General features: G+C 42.3%; 1 protein-coding gene across 1 annotated transcript; it reads left to right on the top strand.

Moving 5' to 3' along the window:
• Positions 1 to 314: 314 nt before the first annotated feature.
• Positions 315 to 23752, top strand: UTP25 (UTP25 small subunit processome component). The gene is made up of 12 exons (XM_074949328.1): positions 315 to 497; positions 3152 to 3191; positions 5302 to 5545; positions 6498 to 6704; positions 8994 to 9082; positions 12015 to 12425; positions 14131 to 14350; positions 16066 to 16268; positions 17574 to 17756; positions 19174 to 19286; positions 19774 to 20019; positions 22598 to 23752. The coding sequence occupies exons 1-12, from the start codon at positions 394 to 396 to the stop codon at positions 22842 to 22844; spliced, it is 2307 nt and encodes a 768-aa protein (XP_074805429.1). The 5' UTR covers positions 315 to 393; the 3' UTR covers positions 22845 to 23752.
• Positions 23753 to 24419: the final 667 nt, after the last annotated feature.

The following is a 24419-nucleotide window of genomic DNA, read 5'->3' as shown; positions in this document are numbered from 1 at the left end:
GTTTGATGCACAATAAACGTACAGGCCTACAACAACTTATTTACACAGCTGAACCCAAACTGGAGGAAGACAGCAGAGCAGCTTCTATTCATTTATAAAGCACCTGCACTATGTGCCAGCTGCAGGAGAATTACTGAGTCCGATGAAGAGAGCGTAGAACTGATTGAACATCCTGCTGCATGCACCATGGCTTATCCTTAGACACCAGGGCGAAGGGGCCGGGATGTAAATACCACAGACAGCTACGCAGTCATGCAAAGGGAGAGGCCTGAGCTAATCCCCACCCACTCTGGTCCCGCCGAGGGGAGCGATTTGCGAGACAGGGAGGGATTACGGCTGACCGTAAAGCGCCGGGGAGCGGACCCACGTGGGTGCGGGAGGAACCGCAGCGCCATGGGGAAAAGGAAGCCCCCCAGGCACCCGCTGGTCGGCAGCTTGAGCAAGAAGCAGAAAAAGCATCTCAAGGAGTTTGGGGAGGCGCATCCGTTCTACGACAAGTGAGCGGGCGCGGCGCGGGTGGGGTGATCGCGTGTCCCTGCTGCCCCGGGCCGTGGAGACTGACTCCCCGGAGCCGCCTGTGCCGCTGGGAAACTGCCTCTTCCCCCGCCGGCCTCGCACCCGCTCCGGGAAGCGTCCCAGGGGCCTTTAGCCTCATTCTCCCGCCCCGGCGCTGGGGCAGCCCCTCGCTGTCAGCGTATGCATTGCCCGGAAAGAGCCGAGGCCGAAATGGGCGGAGGCTGGAGGAGGCGAGCGGCGCCTTCCGCCGAGAGGGGTCGGGCCCCGGCCTTGCGAAGGAGGACGTAACAAGGTGTCCGCGGCAGCCCCGGTCGCCCCGAGCTTAGGCTGCCCTGGCTGCTCCCGGCCCGGGCGGCCCGGCCCGGCCCCTGGGAGGCGGGCGGAGAGTTGGCAGCCGGGCCTTGGGCTCCCCGGGGTCACGACGGTGCCGGAGGCTGCCGGGCGTGTTGCCTCTCGGGGCGGCGGGGGCTGGACGGGGCGATGCTGGGGGGCTGGGGCTGCAGCTTGCCGCGCTGCCCCCGGCTGGGACAGGCTGAACGGGGCCGGCTTAAAAAGATCGTGAGTCTCTCTTTGACAGAGACCCAGCGAAACCCTCCAGCCGAGGAGCGAGCCTGACCTCGCCCTAGGAAGGCGGCGGGGGCGATTGGAAAAAGCAGGTGACTCCTGCTGGGTTTCTGGCTCTTTGTGACTTTGGACAAGACGCTTAACTGGTCTGAACCTCAGCTTCCCCACTGCTCGCCCCCCTTTCCCAAGTTGGTGTAGGTCAGTGGTTCTCAACCAGGGGCGTGGGCCCCCCTGGGGGGCCGCCAAGCATGGCTGGCATTAGACTTGCCATGGGCCAGGGCGGAAAATTGAAGTCCCACCACGTGGGATTGCAGCCCTGAGCCCCACCACCCAGGGCCTGAGCAACATCACAGTGCCCCCTGTGGTGTGAGGGGTCCCGGGCAATTGTCCTCTCGCTACCCCCCTAACCCCGCCTCTGGTTTTTATGTGCAGAAAAACTGTTGTAGTGGCATAGCTGGGCTGTGGGGTTTTTACAGCATGGGGGGGAAGCTCAGAGAGAAAAAGATTGAGAACCCCGATTAGATCTTCATCTGACAAGTGCCTGTCTATCCAGATACACTATTATTAAAGCTCCCCCCCCCCCCCCCCATAGGACCAAACCTATTTTTTGAGTGTCCTGTGCACAGTAAGAGGCTTGGTGGGTTTCATTTAATTTTCTCCCTGGGGGCGGGGAGGGGGGGGATGTTCACCCTGGCAGCATCTTGCTTTCACATGGAGATCAGGGGTCTTAGAAACCTGTCGGGACAGCAGGTTGTGTGTCCAGCTGTGCACCTGGGGGATGTGTTGAGGACTGTTGCCCCCTAGAACCACCCTTATCGAAGTTAGAGACTGGCCCTTCAAAGGAGTGAGACCATGCAGGTCTGACTGGTAGCCCATAAAAGATATGTTCCTGTGACTCTCTACATGCTGTTACTGTCCCATGCAGGGACAGGTATAGTTTGAATGTTTAGTCCAGTTTATGTAGTGTTTGGCTCACATGTAATTGTACTGATTCATCTGGTGATTAAATATAAAGATATCCCCCACTGGTATGGGATTGAATTGGTAGCCAGTATGTTGTACAACATTTGGCTCTGTGCTGTACATTAGTTTTTTCTAGAGTGAAAGTGGTTCCCTATTAGTTCACTGATCCTATCTTAATGCTGTAAATGCTAGTTTGCCTCAGTCAACTTTGTTGTATAAACTTGTTTAGCTGAATAATCTTGTAGTAAATTGGTGGCATATTGTTAATGTATGTTAGGGAATTTGTTTGTCAGAAGCAACAGAGCAGAATGCTTGGTTATTATGGCTTTTATGAGAGACTTAATATAACAGGGTCTTACCTCATCTACTGTCAGACTCTGCAACTGCCTCAGTTCCTCTCCTTCCCCAGTCAAACCACCACAACAGGTGCTTTGAATTACTTTCCCCTTCTGGGGTCTGGTTCGTTAACATCAGATAATAATTTAACTCAAAGCCAAAATTACCCACATGCGTTTTCCAGGCTCTGCAGTCTACTACAACTGTTGTGGGCTCCTAACTCCCTCAAAGACTTTACTTCTCCCCCTTGTTGGTAGCTCTAGCCAGACCTTTCTGTTTGGCTGGTATGGAAAGCAGGGTACCCTGTAGGAGCATCTCTGCTCCCTTAAAGCATAAGTGTGTGTCTTTCTCTTTCTTTTACCCTTGTATCAGGGCACCAGTCCTCAGCTCCCCAGAGCTCTGAGACACGCACTCAGGACTACTCTTAGGTCTTCTCCAGCTCCTGGTTGCCCTCCTTCTGAGGGCAGCAGGCTCACTCTTATAGGAAGCCCTACCCCTGGAGCTACCATTATGTGATGTTTGTCACCTGACCCAAACTCATCACCTGGGATATGGAGTACTAGGCACAGGTGAGGCTGAACCCAGCTCCCCTTAAAGGCCCAGCCCATGCAGTAACATTTAGCTTTTCCTTTAAGGTGGCTTTTAATTACACTAAGACTTATTTTTGGTTCATGTTTATTGTTCCCTTTCCACATCGTACCATTTTGTTATGTTGTATGTGGAGAAACTGTCAGATAATTAAGAAAAATAAATGTCAACAATGTCTTTTCAGGGTTTCTGGAAGAGAAGAAACAACTGAAATTTGTGAGCTGGTAATATATTATTGCTATTTTTATAGTCCTCTTTGCATTGCTATTGATAGTCATGAAACTAATGTGAAGCATTAAACAGTATAGAGCTAATTTAGATGCCAAATCAAGATTTTAATTTAAGTAAAAACCTGCTTCCAGGATACTTTCAGTGAAGTTAAAAACATTCATTGAAAATAGTTTATTTTGGTTTTAAACATTTCTCTGAAGGATTTGCAATCCAAAAATATCAGCACTGCCTAGAACAGGAGAGCTGGGAAGTGAAATTGAATAGAAACTGTTGAGTCTCTTTTTGTCATCCAAGCTAAGTGGAGAATTTTTGCATTTCACCTAATGATAATAGTGAAAAGTAAATTAGACTTTTAAAATGGAGAGTTAATAATAAGTATAATATTAAATCTGAGAGTGTCCCTTGTAACTCTTTATTTTATTAATGCCCATTATGGGGTAGGCAATTTGATTTTCATTCTCCAATTAAACTGAAGCTTTTCACGGAGTGAAGGAATTTCATTACAGCTTGTTCCACGTCTAGAGATCTGTAGTGCTTTAATTTTGTGTTGGTCTGGAAAAGGGAATCCCCTCCATCATCCCCTTTCAGATGGATGAGGAGGCTGGGTTCTTTTGCTAGTTTGTTTCTTCAGCCATAGTTCATATTGTTGTTTACAGTATCTCTGCTGCCTCTCACTTCAAGGTGCCAGGAGCTGAAAAGGAAAATTTAATCTCAGCATGAAGCTTGCCAATGTTTCTGCCTAGTAAAATTGTGTTTGTAGTACTGGCTGCAGTGTGAAATTTACTTGCAGTCATAGCTAAACATTGTTACGCAGGATCATTTTTATTTGGTGCACGCAGGGCCTTCTGGATCTCCTGGCTTTTTAAGATTCTTCCAAGGTCTGTATTGGTCATCTTATGCAAAGGTCAGTTATAGTCACTCTTTAGGGTAGCAGGTTTGCGCCAGGTACCATACAATTCATCCAACTTGCGGAAGGCACTTTGCTGGGCTGGTATAGCAGACAGCAGCTAGGATTCTGGCTGTTGCTTAGAGAGTCAGGGTTGGCCTGTCCACCAGGTTCCGTACTCGTTATAAGGGACTTCTTGCTGACTTAATCTTTTGGAGACCAAGTTTTGCCTCGTTGAAAGTCAGATGTTTCTTCAATAGGAGAAGGATCTGAGCAGTGACTTTTTACTGATTACCAAGTGAGCTAAACTGATGCAGATCTCCACTAAGTCTCTTCCTATATGGGTTGCTCTCTTGAGTCCTGCACCAGTTTAATGGAACTTATTGCTTATGGAGACTACAGACATTCTGATCTCCCTCTGACCATGGCTTAGACTGACAGGGTCAAAATCTGTGTTACTCTACACTCTGGACAAGCCCATTGAGTTAAGTCAGTACAGAATTAGATCAACTAGATTTCATATTTAAAAGTCCAGAGGTCAAAGTTCTGTGTCCAAGTGGCCAGACTCGTCTGTTCCCAAAGAAGCTTGGTCCTCTGACGTGGTCAGAACTGTCATCTTGTACTGTGTCAACAGACTTTCCTTATAGAGATGCTCAGTGCGTTACTACTTATAAACATAAACTTCCTAACGAAGTTTCATTAATATGAAGCCGATCCCTATAAAGCTGAAAACAATATTGCACTGATAAGCTCTGTTGTAGATGTCTCTTACTCACAGCAATTTTTGTCTTGAAGTTTCTGATGCCAAAACTTTTAACTTCACTTTGAAGTTCTTTCAATCCCAACTGATCACAAGAAGCTGTTCTTGGAGAAGGAGACTTTCAAAACTACCCAGCAGATTTAGCCACACAACTTCTATTGAAATTAAAGGGAGTTGTGTGGCTAAATCCGCTTTCAGAATCTCAACTCGGAGGCCTAATTTAATTGCCTGCCCTTATGGAGATGCAATGAAACTATATAGGTCTGTTGAAGAGTAGAATCATGGAATGCAAAACTGAAAATGGGAGATCTTGGGCTGGCCACATGCATTAAATGAAAATATTGCTGCTTTGTGTATGTATACACACTAATAATTGCTATGCTGTTAGGATGCATGCTAACAATTAACAGGCTGAAGGAATAATATGTATGTTCTGGAACACTGTTTTCACATTCAGTCTGAGAATTCCGATCACTCAAGTGCAGAAAGTGATGGAGAGAGTGAACCAGAACAGGTCTCCGTGTATCACAAGCTCCTAGCCACGTTCAAGGCTGTTCCAGATGCTAACAATGAAGAAGATGACGAAAATGAGTCTGAAGAAAGTAATGAGGAAGAAAGTGATGAAGAGTCTCAGGAGGGTGAAGATGGAGATCATACAGCTGGTGAAGAAGATGAGAATGATGTGCAGGACCAGAAAGAAGGTAGTTTTTCTCTAATGTATGGGTAACAATGGCTGAATCGGCAGGTATAAACAAACCACGACACTCATTAAAGCCTCTGTATCCCAGAGTGGCTGCACTGCATGCTGGGTTGTCTGTTGTGGGAGGTGGGGTTTGTTTTTTTTTCCTGCTCTGGCCCTGAGGCAGTAGTACCTTCCATGGCTCCTGCAACTCTATGCTGAAGGGGTAATGGCTAATAGATCAATGAAGCAGTGGATACACCAGCCCCTAGAACCCTCATGGAGCAGGACTCTGCCAAGACGCACAGAGGATGCTCCCCACCGGCACAGGCCATTCCCCTACATTGGGGGGTGGGAGGGAGATAGCTCAGTGGTTTGAGCATTGGCCTGAGAACCCACGGTTGTGAGTTCAATCCTTGAGGGGGCCATTTAGGGATCGGGGGCAAAAATTGGGGATTGGTCCTCCTTTGAGCAGGGGGTTGGACTAGATGACCTCCTGAGGTCCCTCCCAACCCTGATATTCTATGGTTCTATGATACTCAGCACCTAGTTCTGCTGCTACCACAGAAGAGAAGGCAGGATTTGCCTCTAGAGGAATAAATATTTGAAATGGAAGGAAACCTTCTTTACAATGAGAGAGCCTCGTTTGCAAGGTTGGTTAGCGAAGAATTCTAGTAAAGAGGTGGCAGCTTTACAAAATTGTAGCTATTTAAAATAGGGTTGTTGTTTGGCCGCTAAGACACCCCTCTGCAAAGATATATTGTTTAAAATAATCCCTTGGGCATCAGTGACCATTATGCATATGAGCCTTTGTTACTGTAAAACACAAACTGGTTCTGTTTTTGGAAAGAAGATTGGGAAAAATAACCAGTAGCTAAAATAATACCTGGAACCTAACCAGCAAGAATCAGGTGTCCATGTAGAGTGACTCTTTTTGGAGAACATAATTCATTTCTCTATTCAATAATTCACAGCTAAAGACACAGCAAAGCAGATGCTTGGCCAGGAGCAAGCCGATGGAGCAGATACCTCCAGTGACCCAAAACATGGAGCAATTGAAGAGTTCACCGATGTGAAACATGAATCTGAATTTAGCCTGGAAACCAATTTCATGGTCGAGGAGAGTGGTGATTACAATGCAGATGAGAGGGAGAGTAGCTCTTCTGTCATGGTTTCAGAAGGTAAAATGCAATATTTGTGTAGTGAGCCCTCTCTGGTGCAGCTCCCGTAGTTTGATAGTTTACACTTGTTTACAATAGCCACACGCAGCAAGACTGCAAACTCCTTAAAGTCATGCTGTCTAGCCTTTGAATTCTTATGTTACATTTCTGTTATGAGGGCTTGTAAGCCAGTTGTGTCTATGTAAGCTCACCTGGTAATGTGGATAGACAAATTGTCTTCAGATTCGGGAATCTGTTTATTCTCCCATTAACAATGATGTGATTGTGACTCCTGGTAGGAGAGAACAGAGGACTGAATTTACCCACACACATACTATGAATTAAAAGCCCATCTCCCAAGCTAACCCAAACAGAACTAGACTGAAGTTTAAGAATATAGATGCCGTCTGTACTCCACTTCTATTTCAAGAAACAGAGGCTGAGATTCTTATTCCTGCTGTGGCCCTTCTACACCCAAAAAAAAGGGGGGGGGGCAGAGTAGTGTAAAGTGCCCTAGAAGCCCTGTATCTAGCTGGAGGAGGATTCACTTGGCACAAGCACGGCAGAAGACAGCCATAAGGCTGACTTCTGAGCAAGCCCTCACAATCTCTAGGGTAACAGATGTGCTAGGAGTGTACTCCGGAGATTCTGGGCAGTGCTGCAGCCCATAGGCCAGCCCAGGGAGGCTGCTGTAATGTAGCCAGTCCAAACAGCACATCTGAGTTATGACAGGGGCTCTGCAGCCCAGGAATGGTAAGGCACAAAGGTGGCTTAAAGATACCAAAGCCTTCACATCTGTGAGTTCTGTGCTGTGCTTGTTAGTGATGCAGCTGAGAATCTCTCTCTAAACATTAAATCAAACTGGGATGTGCAACCCAACTCCAGTGTTTGAATCACACCGCCGTGAATAATACAAATAACGGTGTGCGGTGATGTGTATGGCCTTTTCGTGATAAAGTAACATACCGCACATTGGCATTTGCAGAATTTCTGTTCACATTTCCTGCTATGTGGTTTTGATAGAGGGCATAATTTAAAAGAGAGAAATTATATTTGCATCATCCCTGGTGGCACTGGCTTGTCTGCTTACAACAGCAGCTGATATTAAATCTGGGATGCAATTTGGTTATTGCTACATTAGGGTGGATGCATCACAGGGCCATGTGATGGGGAAAAACTGTTCATTCTTGTTACCCTGGGGAATATTGCTTATGTTGTGGGAATTGCATTTTAATAGGAACTAGCAGCTTTTCAAATGCATACTTGGCACAGTGACATTGTTCAGCCTATAAATAATGTTTCTTTTCTTTGCGACATTGTGGACTGGAAGCTGCTTTTCAGCCTGTGGTAAAAGAGGCGAAACTGGGTCCTCTAGAACAACAGATATGGGTACATCAGTCAGGGAGCAAACTTCTGTCCTTGTCCAGCAGTGACTTCCTGAAAACAGTGGTAATTATTCACTTACCCGTGGCCAACCAATGCTGGAACCAATATAAACAGTAACAAATCAGAGCAGCTGTCTGTCTTTAAAGTAGTGTCCTCTTCAGTTGCATTGCTGGGAAGAAATGCACAGCACTGCCACAATTTAGAAAACCCCATGAGTTCTGAGCGCTGGATAACCTCAAGACATTGGCACTAGGATTCTCTCTCTAATAGGCATTTTTTCTTATGAAATGAGCAGTCCCATGTGATGCAATTACTATCAGGGCCTGATTTTCAAAAAGCTATGCCTATGACTGTACATGTTGTAGTGTATGGACAGCCACCTGATCTGCTTATGCAATTACTTCCCTAAATTAATTGAAAATCAGGCCTTTCAAGAGCTCAGAAGCAGTTTGGGAGCGTGGGAGAGATTAGACTAATCAGAGTCTTCACCACCTTTTAGGGAAATTAAGCAAATAAAAAAATGCTTTTTCAAAAAGTTTTTCTCCCATAATTAGAACAGTATTGAGATAATTGATCAAAAGCACCCTATCCCAAGGAGAGCTTTCTGTGAAAAAGAAAATGGGCTAATTATTTTTCTTGCAAGATGTGAGATACTAAGTGATGTTCAACAGTACTGTCCCCTTCACACATGTCTTGCAGTTGAAGCTCCACTGTTTCCAGCATGGTGCTATTTTTTTGTTTTGTTCATATACAGAGTATTTGATATTCTGTAGAAGTGAAATGTCTCTTCCCTCCAAGTGCTGTAAAATCATTTTCTTTAGCAACTGAGTTACTTGGTTCAAAAATCATGTATGACTCAACTTGCAAATCAGTTCAGGAATTTGATTCCAGTTTTAGTAACAATAGCTTTTGTTTTTTAAATAGATCCATTTAAGCAACATATGAACAAAGAACTGGAAGAAAAAGAAATAGGAAACAATTCAGCACGTTCTAAAAGTACAATTCAGCTGAAGGTAATGATGTTTCCCCATCATGAACTTATAAAAGTGCCTGCATTAAATGAAATTGATGTTTAGCTTACATTAGTCCTTTTGTGTGCTTTATTATTCCAAAATTCCAGTATCTGCACTGAAATAGATTCTGAATACTTATTACTGTTGGAACTCTTGTCAGCATTCAGTCAGACTGCATTGTTGCTTAGATTTTTGTTTTTGTCTAGCTCAAAGCTGGAGTCAAAAAATTTTAAGTTCAGATCCCCAACTGGAGTAAATGGGAGCCACTGAGGATCTGGCGCTTATGGTCTAATCTGCACTACTGAAATTAGTAGACATTTTGTTGTTGACTTTTGGTAGGATTAGGATTAGTCCCTCAAGGTCTGATTCTGAGAGGAGGCAAGCACCTGGGCACCTGAACACTTGTTACTACAGGGATCATTCATCCAGTCAGACACCTTGATGTTATTTCATAGATTTAAGACCAGAAGGAACCATCTAGTCTGGCCTCCTGAAAACTTAGACTTGTTCAGGATTTGAATCTGGGATCTCTTACACCTAAAACAAGACTCCTACCCTACACCAACGAGCCACACTTAATAGATGTCCTCTTTCATCTACTTGTTCAAATACAATTATCTGTCACTAAGGGTTCTGTTCTCGGGGTAGAAAGTTAAAGATGCCCAGCACATGTAACATCTTGGATAAATTATCCAAGAAGTAACCTGCAGCTGTCAACTCTGTCCTCCTGGTAGTTTTAGAAAAACTGGTAATGAATAGGAGTCAAAGCTGTATAGATAGAAAATACTTTTAGAAAATGAATATAATTTTTTATTACTTGGATTGCCATAGCATTCAAAATGTGCTAGACACTTTTCAAACATCGATACAGTCCTTGCCTAGAAAGGTATGCAATCTGTTTTAGCTTTTTAAATTGATGGTCCTTCTCATTTGTCATCTTGCTCAACAATTATCATTAGTTTTGCACTCCTAGTAGTGACCAACTACTAGTCCTAAAATGAACCACATAAAATACATCTTGATATTCATATCCTAGGACTACTGTATCCTGTTATTCATCTCCATGACATGCTACTTCTAGTTGCATATAGATTACGTCACCATGAAAACAGTTTTTCACACACGCACACACAGAGCACAGTTATTCAACACAAGGGTAGATTGATTACAGATCACTGATTTTAATCAACAAGCAAGAAATCTTGGTTTGAATAATCAATTTTAATCTTGTTTTGCATTGATTCTCATTAATTGGTATAATTTGATACTTTTTTGTTGGTAAAAGAATATACTCTATCTAAACACATTTATTGAAGCAATTACATAGCTTAACATATCTGAATAGCTTCTTAATCTTTACATTTTTATTATGTTAGAAAGTGGTGAATGATTTTCTTATTCAGTAAATTAATTTTTTTATTCGTGATTTGTGTCGAGCTGCATTTGAATGGAAATTGGAATTTAGTTTAAAAATCTACAAAACAGTATTTTAAATTTTTATTAGTTAAGTAATTAAAACTACCTTAAGTTCTAGATGCATAAATTAAAAAAACTAAGTTTATCAAAACATGTTTTGCATTTTAAACTACCTGATTTAGTAAACAAAAGAAGTATATCAGTAGTTAATGAATTGAACTGATTATTTCACCATATCCTTTACAACTTTAGAATTACAACTTCATTCACACCTCATTTTTTATTCATATTCTGCTTTTTCTAGTTTAATAAACTGAAATAAAGAGAAAATTTCTCTCTGCACTTGCAGAAGAGACTACTGCAGTCAAAAGTTGGACTGAGCATTTTGTCAAACTGTTGTTTAGGTGCTTAGACAGGATCACCAGATCAGTGTCTTTCTAAACTTTGGCAACAAAAATGTACTGCTTGAATATTATTTTTTCTTTAATTTAAATTATAATAATAAATTTAGGTAGTAATATAAATTGTCAACATTTCAAATAGGTTTCTTATGCAGAAAAATCACTTAATTTGCATTAAAAATGCAATTTCCTTCTTTGTTTCTTTAAATCATTTATTTTTATCCACCTGATACGTTGGCTTACCCTCTTTCAGGCTGGAGTCTGATGTTTAATTGGAATCTTACAGTAGGCCATGATGTTATTTGTTCAAGGGTGGCCATAGGTAAAGACACAGAACAAATGCAGAGGTGATCTGTAAACTGATGCATGATGTACATTGGTAAATTGAGTGCAAGTGAGAACAAATGAGGCTAGGGTGTAACTTACTTTGTGAGAGGCGAGAAGAAGCTAGAGCCTTATTTAACTTGCCCCTGCTAATTGCTTCCTCTGCACCCATCGCTTCTGGCCTTTCAGAATGTAAATCACACTACCTTATGCTTCCTGGTTAAACTCTCTAAGGCATAGCAACTAACATGTAATTTACATCGCCTCTGAATTTGGTCTTTGATCTTAAAAAAGTGCTTACATGGATTATCTTATTTTTCATATGGTAAAGAAAGTAAATGGTGCGTTTATACCATGGAGACTATATCAGCATTGCTATGCTGGCATAGCCCCATAATGTACATGCAGACTACGCTGACAGAAGGAGTTTTCTTACAAATATCAGAACACCACCTCCCTGAGCAAAGTTAGCTATGTTGCTGGAAATCCACCTCCATCAACATAAGCTACATCTGCAATGGGTTTTGTTGGCATAGCTACATTGGTCAGAGGTGTGGTGTTTTTTCCACCCCCAAACCGAAGTAGCTATGCCAATAAAAACTTGTAATGTAGACCAAGCCTGAGAGATTGTGCATGTTGAAGGAAAAAAGGTTTTTAATTTGTATCAAGTTTGATAGACTAGTATTTCATATATGTTATTAAAATAACTGCCATAGGAATGTATATTTTTAGCTGTATGGTGCTAAGTAATAAAGTAACACATTTGATTTTCTTTTCTTTTTTTTTTCCAGTGGCCAACGCTGGGCCAGTTAGTTTTTTCTTCTTCGTTACAGCAGCCAAGAACTTTTAAGCCAGATAAAGAAGCTGATTTGAAACGGCTTCATCTTCATAAGACTTTAGAATCCACCTGGCCAAAAGTGAACAGCCAGTTCTTATCCACACTGACTAAACAGAACAATCACCCGTTTACCCTGTTACAAAAGGAACTCTTTTGTATTATGAATCAGTACAAGGACTTGTTCTACCCAGAAAGAACTGCTTTAGGGAATGGGGAAGAAGTTCGTCATGCTTACTGTCTGCATGCAGTGAATCACATCCTGAAGGCAAATGCCCAGGTCCTCAGCAATAATGCCAAACGAAGGGATCAGAAGCCAGCCATTGATGATGATGATTTCAGGGACCAAGGACTCACCAGACCTAAGGTGGGAGGACTCCATTAGCATAATCTTTTGCTGGGTAATTGGCCCTGCCATGCAAATTTCATAATAGTTTATCCTGGCATCATCCACTAGCTCTTTATATCTTTTGACATGTTCCCAATTTTTGTCTTTCCACACTGGCTGATCGTGTTGTCTTGAAGCTGTCTGTAAGTGGCAAGGGCAAATAATCTGGGAAAAGGGCTAACTTCAGTTTGCACATTTTGCAGGCAGACTAATTCCAGGAGACTTGTTTTTGTTGGAAGAGGTTTTTCTAGTGCCATTACAGATCAACGTGTGTCTCCTTCCTTGTTCTTATTCCATTCCTGCTACACTAGCGAATAAAGAGCCTCCATATCTCCCTTTACAACTTATACTGTTGCTGCAGTTGGAGGTCAACATCTGTACAGACTGCCCCAGAAAATCACTTGCTGCCCTTAGGACCAGTGGAAATGGTTCTGTATAGTCACTACTCTTCAGCCAAAGCCTTATGCGTTCCCACTTCCTTCCCCCTGTTTCTCAAGGGCTACTGTCATTGCGGGTCCCGCTTTGCTTCAGACGTTCTTTGTATCTGGTGCAGCATAACTTGGGTCCAAAATTCCTCTGCTGTTATTACATAACTCTATTGCTATGTCAACTAAAAATCAGCAGGGATCTATCTGTATTGGCCCTAGGGGATCCAGTCCCATCAGATTCTAATAAGGCCACTTTCCCCTTTCATTGGTGATGAGGCCCAGATTAGAGCTGTCCTGCAATCAAATTATGTTCTCGATAGGGAACATGTCACTAAGCCGCCATAAACTGATTGATGGACAGCTGGATTCAGTTTGCACTGATTTGTCACTAGAAGTGTAAGTGGCCTGGTTTAAAAGTTCCAGTGTTGGATTGTCGCAGTACGTTGTGGACTGATTACCTTTTTAAAACCATCTGGTTTGTTTTTTTTTCTTCTATTAGTTTATTTAGATATTAGTATTTAGGTATTTTGAGTGGTTTTTTTTACTAGAACCAAACTTAGATCCAAATACAGCACCAGGTCCAAGTAGCTGTGTAGAGGCGACTCCCGCCATTTGGCTGGATAATCTGTGTGCGGGGCTTTGCTAGCTTGTGTGGGGAGAATAGAAGGATCTGCAGAGTGGAAAATCCTCTGGTGCCAGTGGGCCGTGTCTTGTCCATACCCTGCATGCTAATGACCAGAGTGTCCTTTGCAGAGCTGAGCTCCAGACCACGGTTGGGAGTAAGCACCTGGGCATCTAGCCCCATCCATTGTACACCAGAACTTCACAGGTTCCTCTTCCAATGGTTCTTCTTTGCTCACAGAAAAGGGGGCTTAAGTTTACTCATTGCATTTCCTGTTCCAGCTGAGTCACTTATAGCTGACTCGCAATAAGGTGTTTGGAAGCCAACAGCTAAGGCCTGTTTTAGTGGAAGTGCATTTTGAAGCACTTCACTGAGCCAGCTTCCGGACCCAATCATATCTGGTCAGGCTTTCATCACTCAGGCATAACCCTCTACCTTAGAATTTGTTTGCAAGGGACCTATATTTCCTTTAATCCAGATGGCACAATAATGGGTACTATGTGTAATAATAAATAAAATTCAGGCATCTTTGTATTTTTTGTGCTTCATAGGGTGATGTGCATTCCCTTCTTCTCTAGAGAAGACCTCGTTTCCAAGGGAAGTTATCCTTTTGTAATTGTGTTGGTCCATACAGGTGCTGATAGTAGTGCCCTTCCGTGAATCTGCCTTACGGGTGGTGCAGATTTTCATCAGCCTCCTTGAGTCAGAGAGTAAAAAACAAATAGATGTAAGTAACAAAAAGCGCTTCAAAGGGGAGTTTGGTTCTGATCCAGATGAGAAACCTCCCAACCTGAAAAGACCTGAAGATTATGAAGCTGTGTTTGCAGGCAACATCGATGATCATTTCAGGATAGGTAATAAAATCATTTGAGTATTTTAGCTCTAAAATTAAAGAGCAGGGATACAGTTTTCCTAAATGACTTGGGAGCCTAATTTCTGTTGCCTTCGAATTAAACTTAGGTTCCTAAGTGCCTAAATCACTCTTGAAAATGCAGTTTAGGTACTCTTGAAAATTTCATCCCAGGTCAGGGGTTTGGGGGTTTTTTTTGTTTTTTTTTTGGTAAAGTAACATTATGAAATCTTTTTCTTCTTCGTGGTTAAGATCAAGTTTAATATAATTTTAAAACCCAGTGTATCTTTTATTGGAGCTGGGGGAATCCACATTGCAATTGAGAAAGGATGGACTTGGTATAATCGACCTCTTCCACCTGTAATGACTATAGTTTCTCCTGATTTTTTTAAAGCAGTTTGTTTGCACTGAAGTTATTAATCAGTAATGGCCTGAGGAAAATTAGAAATTCTGTAATGAGCAAAGCAATTTTCTACTGTATTGCATATGATTTCCAGCAGAGTTTTCATGCATGCAAAGGATGGGCAGTGAGTATGAATACTAGCTGAGCAGAAAATGTCCAGACTGTTTAATAAAGTGAAACTTCATGCTGGCTTGGTAGCGTGGTATGCAGATAATTAGCTTGTGGCTTGATGCCATGAGGAGTAGATGGTTGTTCAAACTTACCTAGACAGATAAGAAGAGGCTCTTAAAATTATTGTCCCTTGAGAGATAAATTGGCCTTAAGATGTTTGATAATGTCATGGGAAATGCAAGCATTTGCCCCATCACCAGTGAATAGCTGTGATTTACTGAGTGTTACGCTGCTTTCTGCAGCCAAATCACTCTCCAATATCCCATCCCATGCAAAAACCTGTCTGATTCATTTCTGCTGTGAAGAAATGCATATCTGAATAGAGAGGAAATCGTCATCTGTCATCTTGTAGCAACATAGTGATGGCGTTCATCACCATGTTATCTAGGCACTAAAATCCTTTTTAGTATGGATTAGGGAATGCATTTTAAACTCTACTAGTTCATTATTATTTTTAATATTTTTACAAAATATTTGTCCATGTTTTTGTTACATTGAATTGCAACTCTGTCTTGTGTGTTTATGCCCTCTGGTAGTTTATTTCTTTGGCTTGATTTCCAGTGAGGAGCTCTTAAAATACAAAAGGTAAAACCCTGGCCCTGTTGAAGTCAGTGGGAGTTTTGCCATCAAGTCAGGAATTCTACCCAAAGTGTCTAACTCAGGCACAGAAAGCTGTGGGCCCAAATACCGTCAATGGTGTAGTCGTGACCTGGATAACTAACTCATCACTTTATTTTTGTACAAAAGCAACAGTACCTAGGTCAGCCCAGCATGCCTGATATATCATGCTAGTGTAGAACCAGTGCCCATAAAGTTACTCCAAACCGGCATTGATGAAATTGAGAGCAGAATGGGTCATCCTGCCTTTATGAAGGAGGGGAGTGTTGTGTTTTAGTAACCTATGGATCTGTGAATGGTATTGATATATTTTTAAAGGTGCTCCATCCAGTCCTCCTTGGACAGAGTAAGATAATGATTACAACAACATTTAAAGGGGAAGGGTATAAACTGTGGGGGTGGGGGAGAAGGAGAGAGAATTGTGGGTTTTTTCATTGCATGACCCTTTGGGGTGGGGGGAAAGGAAGTACGGTGATCAGAAAGTCAAACATACTAAGAAAATACTGGTGTTTGGTTTTATTGGACAGGGGTTGCTGTTCTTCAAAAGAGCATGCGATTATATGCACCATTTTACTCTTCTGATATCATCATTGCCTCTCCCCTTGGCTTGAGGACCATTATTGGGGCAGAGGGGGAGAAGAAGAGAGATTTTGATTTCCTCTCATCGATAGAAATTCTTATAATTGATCAAGCAGATGTTTACCTGATGCAGAATTGGGAGCATATTCTGGTAGGTTTTTTCACCCAATATTACTTTATTTGTTTGACATGCTATGCTATGTCTAACTAGTGATGTAATTCATCCCTAGCAATAAACTCTGTGTCAAATTTTCATTTTCTCTCTCTCTTCCCCCACTTAATAATGTTTCATCTCACTAACATTTTCATATGCTAAAAGTAATTTTGTCCTGGAATGACAGATGCATGCTGAAGTCTGCTAGGCCTATGATACTCCTTGGATTTCAGTAATACTCAGCACTTTTACTCTATAGGTCTCAATATTTGGCATTTCAGTAGCACATTTTATCCAAATTTCTGTTAAGTGTTGATTAAATCTTGGAACAGCCCTATGAGGAAGATAACAGGGATCGCTTCACTCACTTCTGGGAGGGAACATAGCAGCTGTATGGCAGTTTACAATAATATTAGACAACATTTCAGGTCAGAAAATAAAGTAGAATACTGTATCTGATTGAACTACGTGTAGAACTTGGGAAGGAAGTTGCTTTCTGTCTGCCTTGGAATTTGGCTTAGGCAGGTTAGCATCCCGATGGTTGCCAAATTTTGGTAATTCATAAACACTCCTTGAATTATTACTTAAAATGTTAGCTCTGTATCTTCCGGGGAAAAAATATATTGTTCAGTATATTAAAACAAAGCAGATTTCCATGAGACTGCTGGACTGAAACACCCTACTAAGGTGTCCAGGTATAAATTCCTGAGATTTAAGAAGCACCGTTAACACTGTGCTTTCAGAAGTGAGCTTGGAGAGTGTCTTTTTTAAGTAATGTGTCCCGGGGGGGGAAAAAGCATAAAACTGAATATTAACAAAAATGCATTCATTGATGCCAATCCAGAAGTTTCTCTGAGTGAAATTCACTGATGTGACACATAAGCCTGGTGCTGTCTCCTCTGCACAGGGATGAGTTCACCATCTGTGTTCATAACTCTCACTAAGTGCTATGTGGGTTCCACTTGGGCTTTATTGATTAGGTCTAGAGTTTCTGGAACTGGTCCCACATGGGGAAGAAATCAGGAGCTGGGACCATACCAAAAATGAAATCTACCTCACTTTAAGCTTCTAAAGTCTGCGGAGCTAATGACCTACTAGATTTCTTTTTGCAGGGCCTAATTAAATTTCTGCTCATCTGATGAGTGAGCAGGATCCAGAAAGCTGTGTTTTGGGAGGCTGCTAGTCTGTTATGCTGTCGGCTGACTTGTTCATTTCCACTCACTTTCGCAGTGCAGTTGACTTACTTGCCAAGTGTGCATTCATGGTCTAAAGTCACATACATCTGTTTCTCTTCCTTTAAAGCACCTAATGAACCACCTTAACCTCCTTCCTTTGGAGTCCCATGGTGTAGATTTTTCACGAGTGCGCATGCTGAATCTGAATAACTGGTCAAAGTATTATCGTCAAACGCTACTGTTTAGTGCTCTTCAGGATCCCCAGATTAACTCTATCTTCAATAAGAACTGCTTCAATTACAGAGGCCAGGTGAGTTCATGGACAGGCCAATAACTATCTTAGATTTTGGAGGTATCAGGATCAGCTGCTTCCTACGTGTCCTCTTGTGGCCAGGGGTGACTTTGCTGCACCCTACCTCAGTTTCCCCTCTTGATTCCTCAATAACTCTAACCCCCCCCCCCCTCCAAAAAGCACCTTTAATGAGTCTGGTGGCCCTTCTTTGGGTTTGGTTTAAATAACATAAAGTTCAAAATAAACACAAGTTCTTCTACCCCATCTTAAGCTGGGCCCAGCCCCTCATCCCTGAGGTCTTGCCTCTGATGGTTCTCTGAGCCTCTGGAGAAGACACAAGGTCAATCCTGCCTTCTTTTGTCTTCTCTGCAAAAGGAAAACTAAACCGGCAGCTGGGGGTTTCTGCTCAACCATAACTCCCTTCCTTATGGACCAAAGCAGGAGACTCTCTCATCCTGCAGCTTCACTCTGCAGACCGTCCCCTGAGAGACCAGGCCCTGGAGGCCTGGTTTAGTCACACGGCTGTCAGTCAGGTGACAGTTCAGTTTCTTCATGTGGAGGCAAATAAGCTGCCATCACAGTGGACTGTGACCTGTCTCCCTTTAGAAGGGCCAGCCACCCTCTGACAAGATGCCATGTTAATCTTCAACATGAAGAAACAGCAATAGAAATTCCTATTGTTTGTGCATGTGCCAATAATTCATATAATGCACATCAGTTTTTAATCTACAGGACAGTGCAGCCTGCACTAAGAACGATCTCAATGGCAAACTATTGCCTTAAGCAACCATTCTTATACCCAGAGATTCCATTGCAATTTTATTTGATCTATTAGATTTTTTTTTTTTTATTTAATGTGTTTATTATGGCAGTGCCTAAGAGCCAACCAAGAAAGGACCCCATTGTGCTAGGCACTGTGCGAACACAGAGTCGTTACAGAGACTCCTGATGTGACAAAGTTTCAGGTCCAATTTTAGGGATTGGTTTTGTATCAAATCTTATAAACCTGACTATTAATAGAGGGGTTGTGGGGGTTTTTTTGTTTTTGTTTTTTTTGGGAGGGGGGGTTCAATGGAATTTTTGTTTACATGTTACATTCCCTCTAACTTGCTTGCAAGCCAAACACTATAGCATTGTACCAATCCATGAGAACCAGAAAGTGAAAATGACCATTGTCCAAGACGAGCAAAAGGCATACAGAAAGCAGTGAGTTAGTTCCCACTCCCATATCCTCCTAGTTGCCATGTCATGTATAGTTACTCAGATTCTGTGTGGAAGTAAGGCTGGCAGTAGTTCTCTATTGACTTGTTGAAAACAGCCTCGTTTGTTGCCTGAAGGAGTATGTCATCAACTGAAAACTGATTAGAATGTGAAGGCTTTTTAAACACCATTTATGTTTCACTGCTTCTCTAACTGTTTGACTTACCCTCTGCAGGTAGCCGTAAGGAACGTACCCTCGATTGGCTCCATTAGCCATGTTGTGGTACAGCTTCCTCATGTCTTCCGAAGGCTGGAAGCTGAAAGTTCTATTTCTGTAATAGATGCAAGGTAATCTGTCGCCCAAACCATTCTGCTATGCCCCAGTGCCTAGTCCAGTATAGTGCACTCTAGGGCCCACAGGGCAGGTGTACCTAAAAATAATGAAATAGTAAATAGTAATGTGTGCTCTTATTGCTCATGAGATGCGGGTTAGACACTGCAGTCAAATAAATGCACTGGTACTTTTCTCTCCCCTAGTCCTCGCTCCCTGCATTTTTCTTTGTAAATATTCTAAACAACATCACAGAACCCTTACACTGATGTGCCTTTGTATTTAGCCCTTCTCAAGTCTGGAAACCTTGGTCAGTTTAAAGAGTTTTTTGACTGTGACACAGAATAATAACATTTGGGGGTTATGTGGGGGGGAGGGGGTTGGTGTTCTTTTTTGGGTTTTTTTGGTAAGGTTTCTCCCCCCCATTCTTAAGAAAGCTCATTTACATATTGGAAAGATGGGTATTGACTCAGGATAATATTCGTGTGCATTTTCTTAACCCAGGTTTCAGTTCTTCATTGACAAAGTTTTGCCTGAGTATCGTGATGCAATCATGTCACATACACTCATTTACATTCCATCGTATTTCGACTATGTGCGTCTTCGAAATTACTTCAAGAAGGAAGAGCTGAATTTTACACATATCTGTGAATACACCAAAAGATCTGGTATCTCCAGAGCAAGACAGTTCTTCCTCAAGGGAGAGAAGCAGTTCTTAATTTTCACTGAACGCTTCCACTTTTACAAAAGGTAAGTCAGGGGCCAGATTCTGCTTTGAGATGCACATATGGAAATCTGAAGGCAAAGTCTTGCCCTTGGGATATGCTAGCCTCAAACTAGCAGTAATGGATGGGTGGTGGTGGTCTGGTTCATGAACCAGTGTAACCTGTTTGGAGAATCCTTCTTAGATTGAAGTAGGAGACTCATGAAATATTAACACAAACAAAAAGTGGCAAGTATTCCCTTAAATATTTAATAATACATTACATACTGTATAGGGTTCAATGTTGGGAGTTGGTAAATGCACCCAACTCCCCACTGACATCTGCAGGAACACAGCACCATCCAGAATTGTCCTCATAGTCATCACAGTCTGCATCTGTGTTGGGATAATTCCTTTCACCTCTGGAAAGGAACATGGAGTTTGTTCCGTGACAGCAGCACTACTAAAAGAGTTTTTAGGGGGCCAATAGTAAGTTTTCTAGTTGAAACTGTGGAATTTAGTAAGGCAACCCGAAATTACAAAAGTAGGATTCTGCTAGGAGCCCAGAGGCTGATGAAACTGACCTTGCGTAAAAGTTATAGGATCCTTATTGAGCACAAGTCAGGGTCAGGGTCTCTGCTAAATTACATTCAGAAGAGCACCTACAGCTGCTCAGTGCTCCCAGCATTGCCTCAAGAAGAATGTCCCCACATGAATCTCCCAATCTCTGTACAGCAGGATGTAGACTAGCTTGAAAATCTCATCTTAAAAAAAGGCAGTGAAAACATAAGCTTTGTGCCCATAAATTGACCTGAAACACTCACATCCTGTATCCTTTGAATTTTACAGTATCGCAGAGCCATCTCTTCAACATTCATCATCTGAGTATAAGGGTCTTGCTATTTTCAGTAATACAGATCATCCAGCAGAGTGTGCTGGGTTTTTTGTTGTTGGTTTGAGCATTCTCTTTCTCTCCCCTCCCCCCAACTCTAGCCTTTTTGCCCCTTTAGAATATAGCTTTTCTGGTTTAAACCCATATTCTAAGTAACGTTCTTGAAATGGTGATACTTAGCATTTTAGGGGCCAAAGTGAACAGGGTCGGAGTTGACATAGACTTACATCAAGGTCGAATTTGGCCCTGCATCTTTCAAGTGCTTTACAACTATTCACTCATTCTCCATAAGTTCCCTATGTGGCAGAGAGATAACAATATTAACATTTTGCACATTTGGGAAACTGAGGCAGGGAGTTTAAAGGACTTGCCCAAGGCCCTCCCGAAGGAAATTATAGCAAAGCCAGGTTTAGAACTTGGGAGTTTCCAGTTCTCAAGTCCTCTCTTTGGTGCAGTAAACCATATAGTGACTCTTACAGCACGTAGAGTGCTTAGGCTGGTAGTGTGACAGCTTCCCAGGGTCTCTCTCTTCAGGTTTTAATATATACATTTGGGTATTTCTGTAGTTGATTTCTTCTCCCTTCCTCTCCACAATAGTCTAGGAAAAAGCATTAAAACTAAGTTAATGCTGGATTTTAAAGAAGGGGGGAAAAAGTCCAGATGTGTAAGTGACAAATCAAGGCCATTCAGAAAATGTGCTTTTTCCTGACTACAGCTGATCAGGTTTTTTTGATGGAATAGTTTTCTGTTTGAAAATGCTGTTTAGTCTAAACTTTCCTGTGCAACATTTGATATAAATTTTGATGAAATTTTCAATGGAAAAAAGCAAAAATGCATAACATTGGTCAAAATAAAACATTTTGATGATTCGGAATCAGTTTTAATTTTCTTTTTGCATGATATTTCAGTTATTCGTTCTGACTGAGAACAAATCTTTTTTTGAAATGTTGGAATTTTCTGTGGAACAGAAATCCCGATTCTGAACCAGTTTTTGTTCTGACTAGCACATACGTAAGATTGTTCCAAGATTCCAACAGTCTTTTGGCTGTTGTTACATCCTTGGATGTCGTAAAAGCATTTTAAGCGATCAGACGCTTAAACTAGTCTACATTCTACTCCTCTGGTAATTCCTAATGTATTGCTAAAGGGGATTTGGATTTTATTTCAGTGATGTATGTCGGGTGGAGGGGGGGAGGGGATAGAGCCAAAAAAAACCCTATTATCTAAATTTAAGCTCATAGCCAGAAAAGGGATCTGTGTGAGTGGATTTGTACAATCCCATTGAATTGCACTGGTTTAATTTGGACACCGCTGGGGCACGCTACCCATGTGAATCCCTTTGCAGGACCAGGGCCTTAATTTGACCAAGTTTTACTGTATTAGGATTAAATCCAAAAAGTTTGAGTTCAGTGGGAGTTGATGGTGCTCAGCACTTTTCAGGAGGTGCCCAATACCTAGCAGGATAAAGCTCTAAATTCTGTTTCTGTTTAAGTCAATGGCAAGACTCCCAGCCATCAGTGGATGTAGCACTGGACTCGCAGAGCTCAGTCATGGAAGAGGCTGAGTGCGCTTAACTCCAATTGAAGTCAGGGAACTGGGAGAGCTCAGAGCCTCACAGGATTGAGTCCTTAATTTACTATGTAACTTTCGTAAATGGACAGTGTAAATAAAGAGTTTCTGAAATCAGATTGCAGAATATAAGATTGTGACAATGGTATTTTTCTCTAATTTAGATACCTAATAAGGGGCATCAGAAACCTCATTTTCTATGAGTTACCGACCTACCCCCATTTCTACAGCGAGGTTTGTAATATGCTGACGGCCACAGCCAGTGGAGAGGAAGCTACTTGGACTTGTACTGTTCTCTATTCAAAGTATGATGCTCAGAAGTTGGCTGCTGTGGTAGGTGTAGATCGTGCTGCTCAGATGCTGCAGTCTAAGAAAAACGTGCACCTTTTTGTTACTGGAGAAAATGAATGAACAAAGTCATGGACCGGGACTCTTGTTGTATGGACTTGGATCTTTTTGTCTAACATGCACAGTGATGCTGTTTTTTAAATAAGTGTTTGGGGGAGGAGAAGATGTATCAAAAATATTTTGTTGGATCTTGTTGTACAGGGTTAGTTTATATATTTAAATACTCCCACTTAAGCCAAAGAGGGAAGTGAAAGGTACCATTTAAGCAAAGCACGTGTGCTGCTGCTTTTGTGTAAGTGCACAAGCTTAAAGAAAACTCTACTTTCCTGGCTAACTTACGCCCTGTGCTCTGTCTGCATCCTGGAAAATGTTTAGTAAATAGTTGTGGGGTGAAAAATGCCTTGTCATTAGACGATGGCACTCCCTTTCCCCCATTCTCCGTCATCAGAAGCTCCCTATGTTCCCTCATCAAACGCAACTTTCCGCTGTCTCGTTCGGGGGAAATTCTTCCAGATGTTGAGTGTGTTCATGCAAGGCATTCTGCACTCTTTACACCCCACATTGCCCCTCAGTTGAGGGCAGGGCATAGGCAGAGCCATTAGAAAGGGGGGGGGGCCTCTGTAACCCAAGCAAGTCATTGAGTGAGTACCTGAAAACACCTTGAGTTGGCCCTTTGAGAACAATTTGGGGTAGGAGTTAATGGATCTTCACTCGGACTGATTAAATGGTCAAAATTTCACCACATTCCATCCTTACAATGCTAATTTCAGTCCCAGTGTTTAAGTTTTATTAACGCTATACTTTCAAAGCTAAATGCACACCATTGTGCTTTTCTGCACACTTCCCTTATGTGTGCAGATCCCCAGTGTGCACACCTAGTTACAAGATCACCAAAGCACAGGCATAGACTGCTGAAAACCAATCCAAACTCTTCATAGACAGTTTGCAAAATTACTTGGAGTATGTCTACACAGCAAAGAAAAACCCGCAGCTGGCCCATGCCAGCTGACTCAGGCTGTGGGGCTGTTTCATTGCTGGGTGGACTTCAGTCTCAGGCTGGACCCTGAGTCTGGGACCCTTCCAGCCTGAGCCTGGAAGTCTACCCAGCAATGAAACAGCCCTGCAGCCCAAGCCCATGTGCCCTTGGCAGCTGGCATGGGCCAGCTGCAGGTTTTTCTTTGCTGTGTAGACGTGCCCTTCATGAGTTTCTGAATACCTCAAAGTCAGCGATCTCATTCCATGGTTTGTGGTCCAAAGCCCTCATCTATGGAGAGCTGTGCTGCCTCTCCTTGTTTACAGGAATTGTGTCATGAAAAGAAGCCAAAAATATATCAAATACTTTCCTAATGTTTACTTTTCCATATAAGCAATTGTAGTTGCCATAGGGACATTATCTGATTGTGGATGGAGGGACTGGTGGTCTGTGTGATCCAAGGTGGGAAGGGAAATGCCTTCAGGCTATCTAAGGTGTGGTCCATGCTGTAATAAAGTTTAAGGAATTGCTCTCCTTTCCCTGATCCTTGATTAAACTGAGTTCCTACAGGCTAATATATAATGTTTTGCTATCTGCTCTCGAAATAGTGGTTAGTGTGTATATAAACAGGGAAAATTTAACTCTGGTAAACAAGTACATATTGT

The sequence above is a fragment of the Natator depressus genome, chromosome 3 (assembly GCF_965152275.1).
Source record: "Natator depressus isolate rNatDep1 chromosome 3, rNatDep2.hap1, whole genome shotgun sequence".
Taxonomy (NCBI): Eukaryota; Metazoa; Chordata; order Testudines; family Cheloniidae; genus Natator; species Natator depressus.
This window is presented reverse-complemented; position numbering and strand designations above follow the sequence as displayed.

What these genes read in the sequence shown, in the direction of transcription:
- UTP25 (XM_074949328.1), top strand. Translation starts at nt 394, where the DNA reads ATGGGGAAAAGGAAGCCCCCCAGGCACCCGCTGGTCGGCAGCTTGAGC. An exon ending in AAAGTACAATTCAGCTGAAG is followed by an intron (nt 9,083 to 12,014) that starts GTAATGATGTTT and finishes TTTTTTTTCCAG; the next exon opens with TGGCCAACGCTGGGCCAGTT. An exon ending in CGATGATCATTTCAGGATAG is followed by an intron (nt 14,351 to 16,065) that starts GTAATAAAATCA and finishes TTTATTGGACAG; the next exon opens with GGGTTGCTGTTCTTCAAAAG.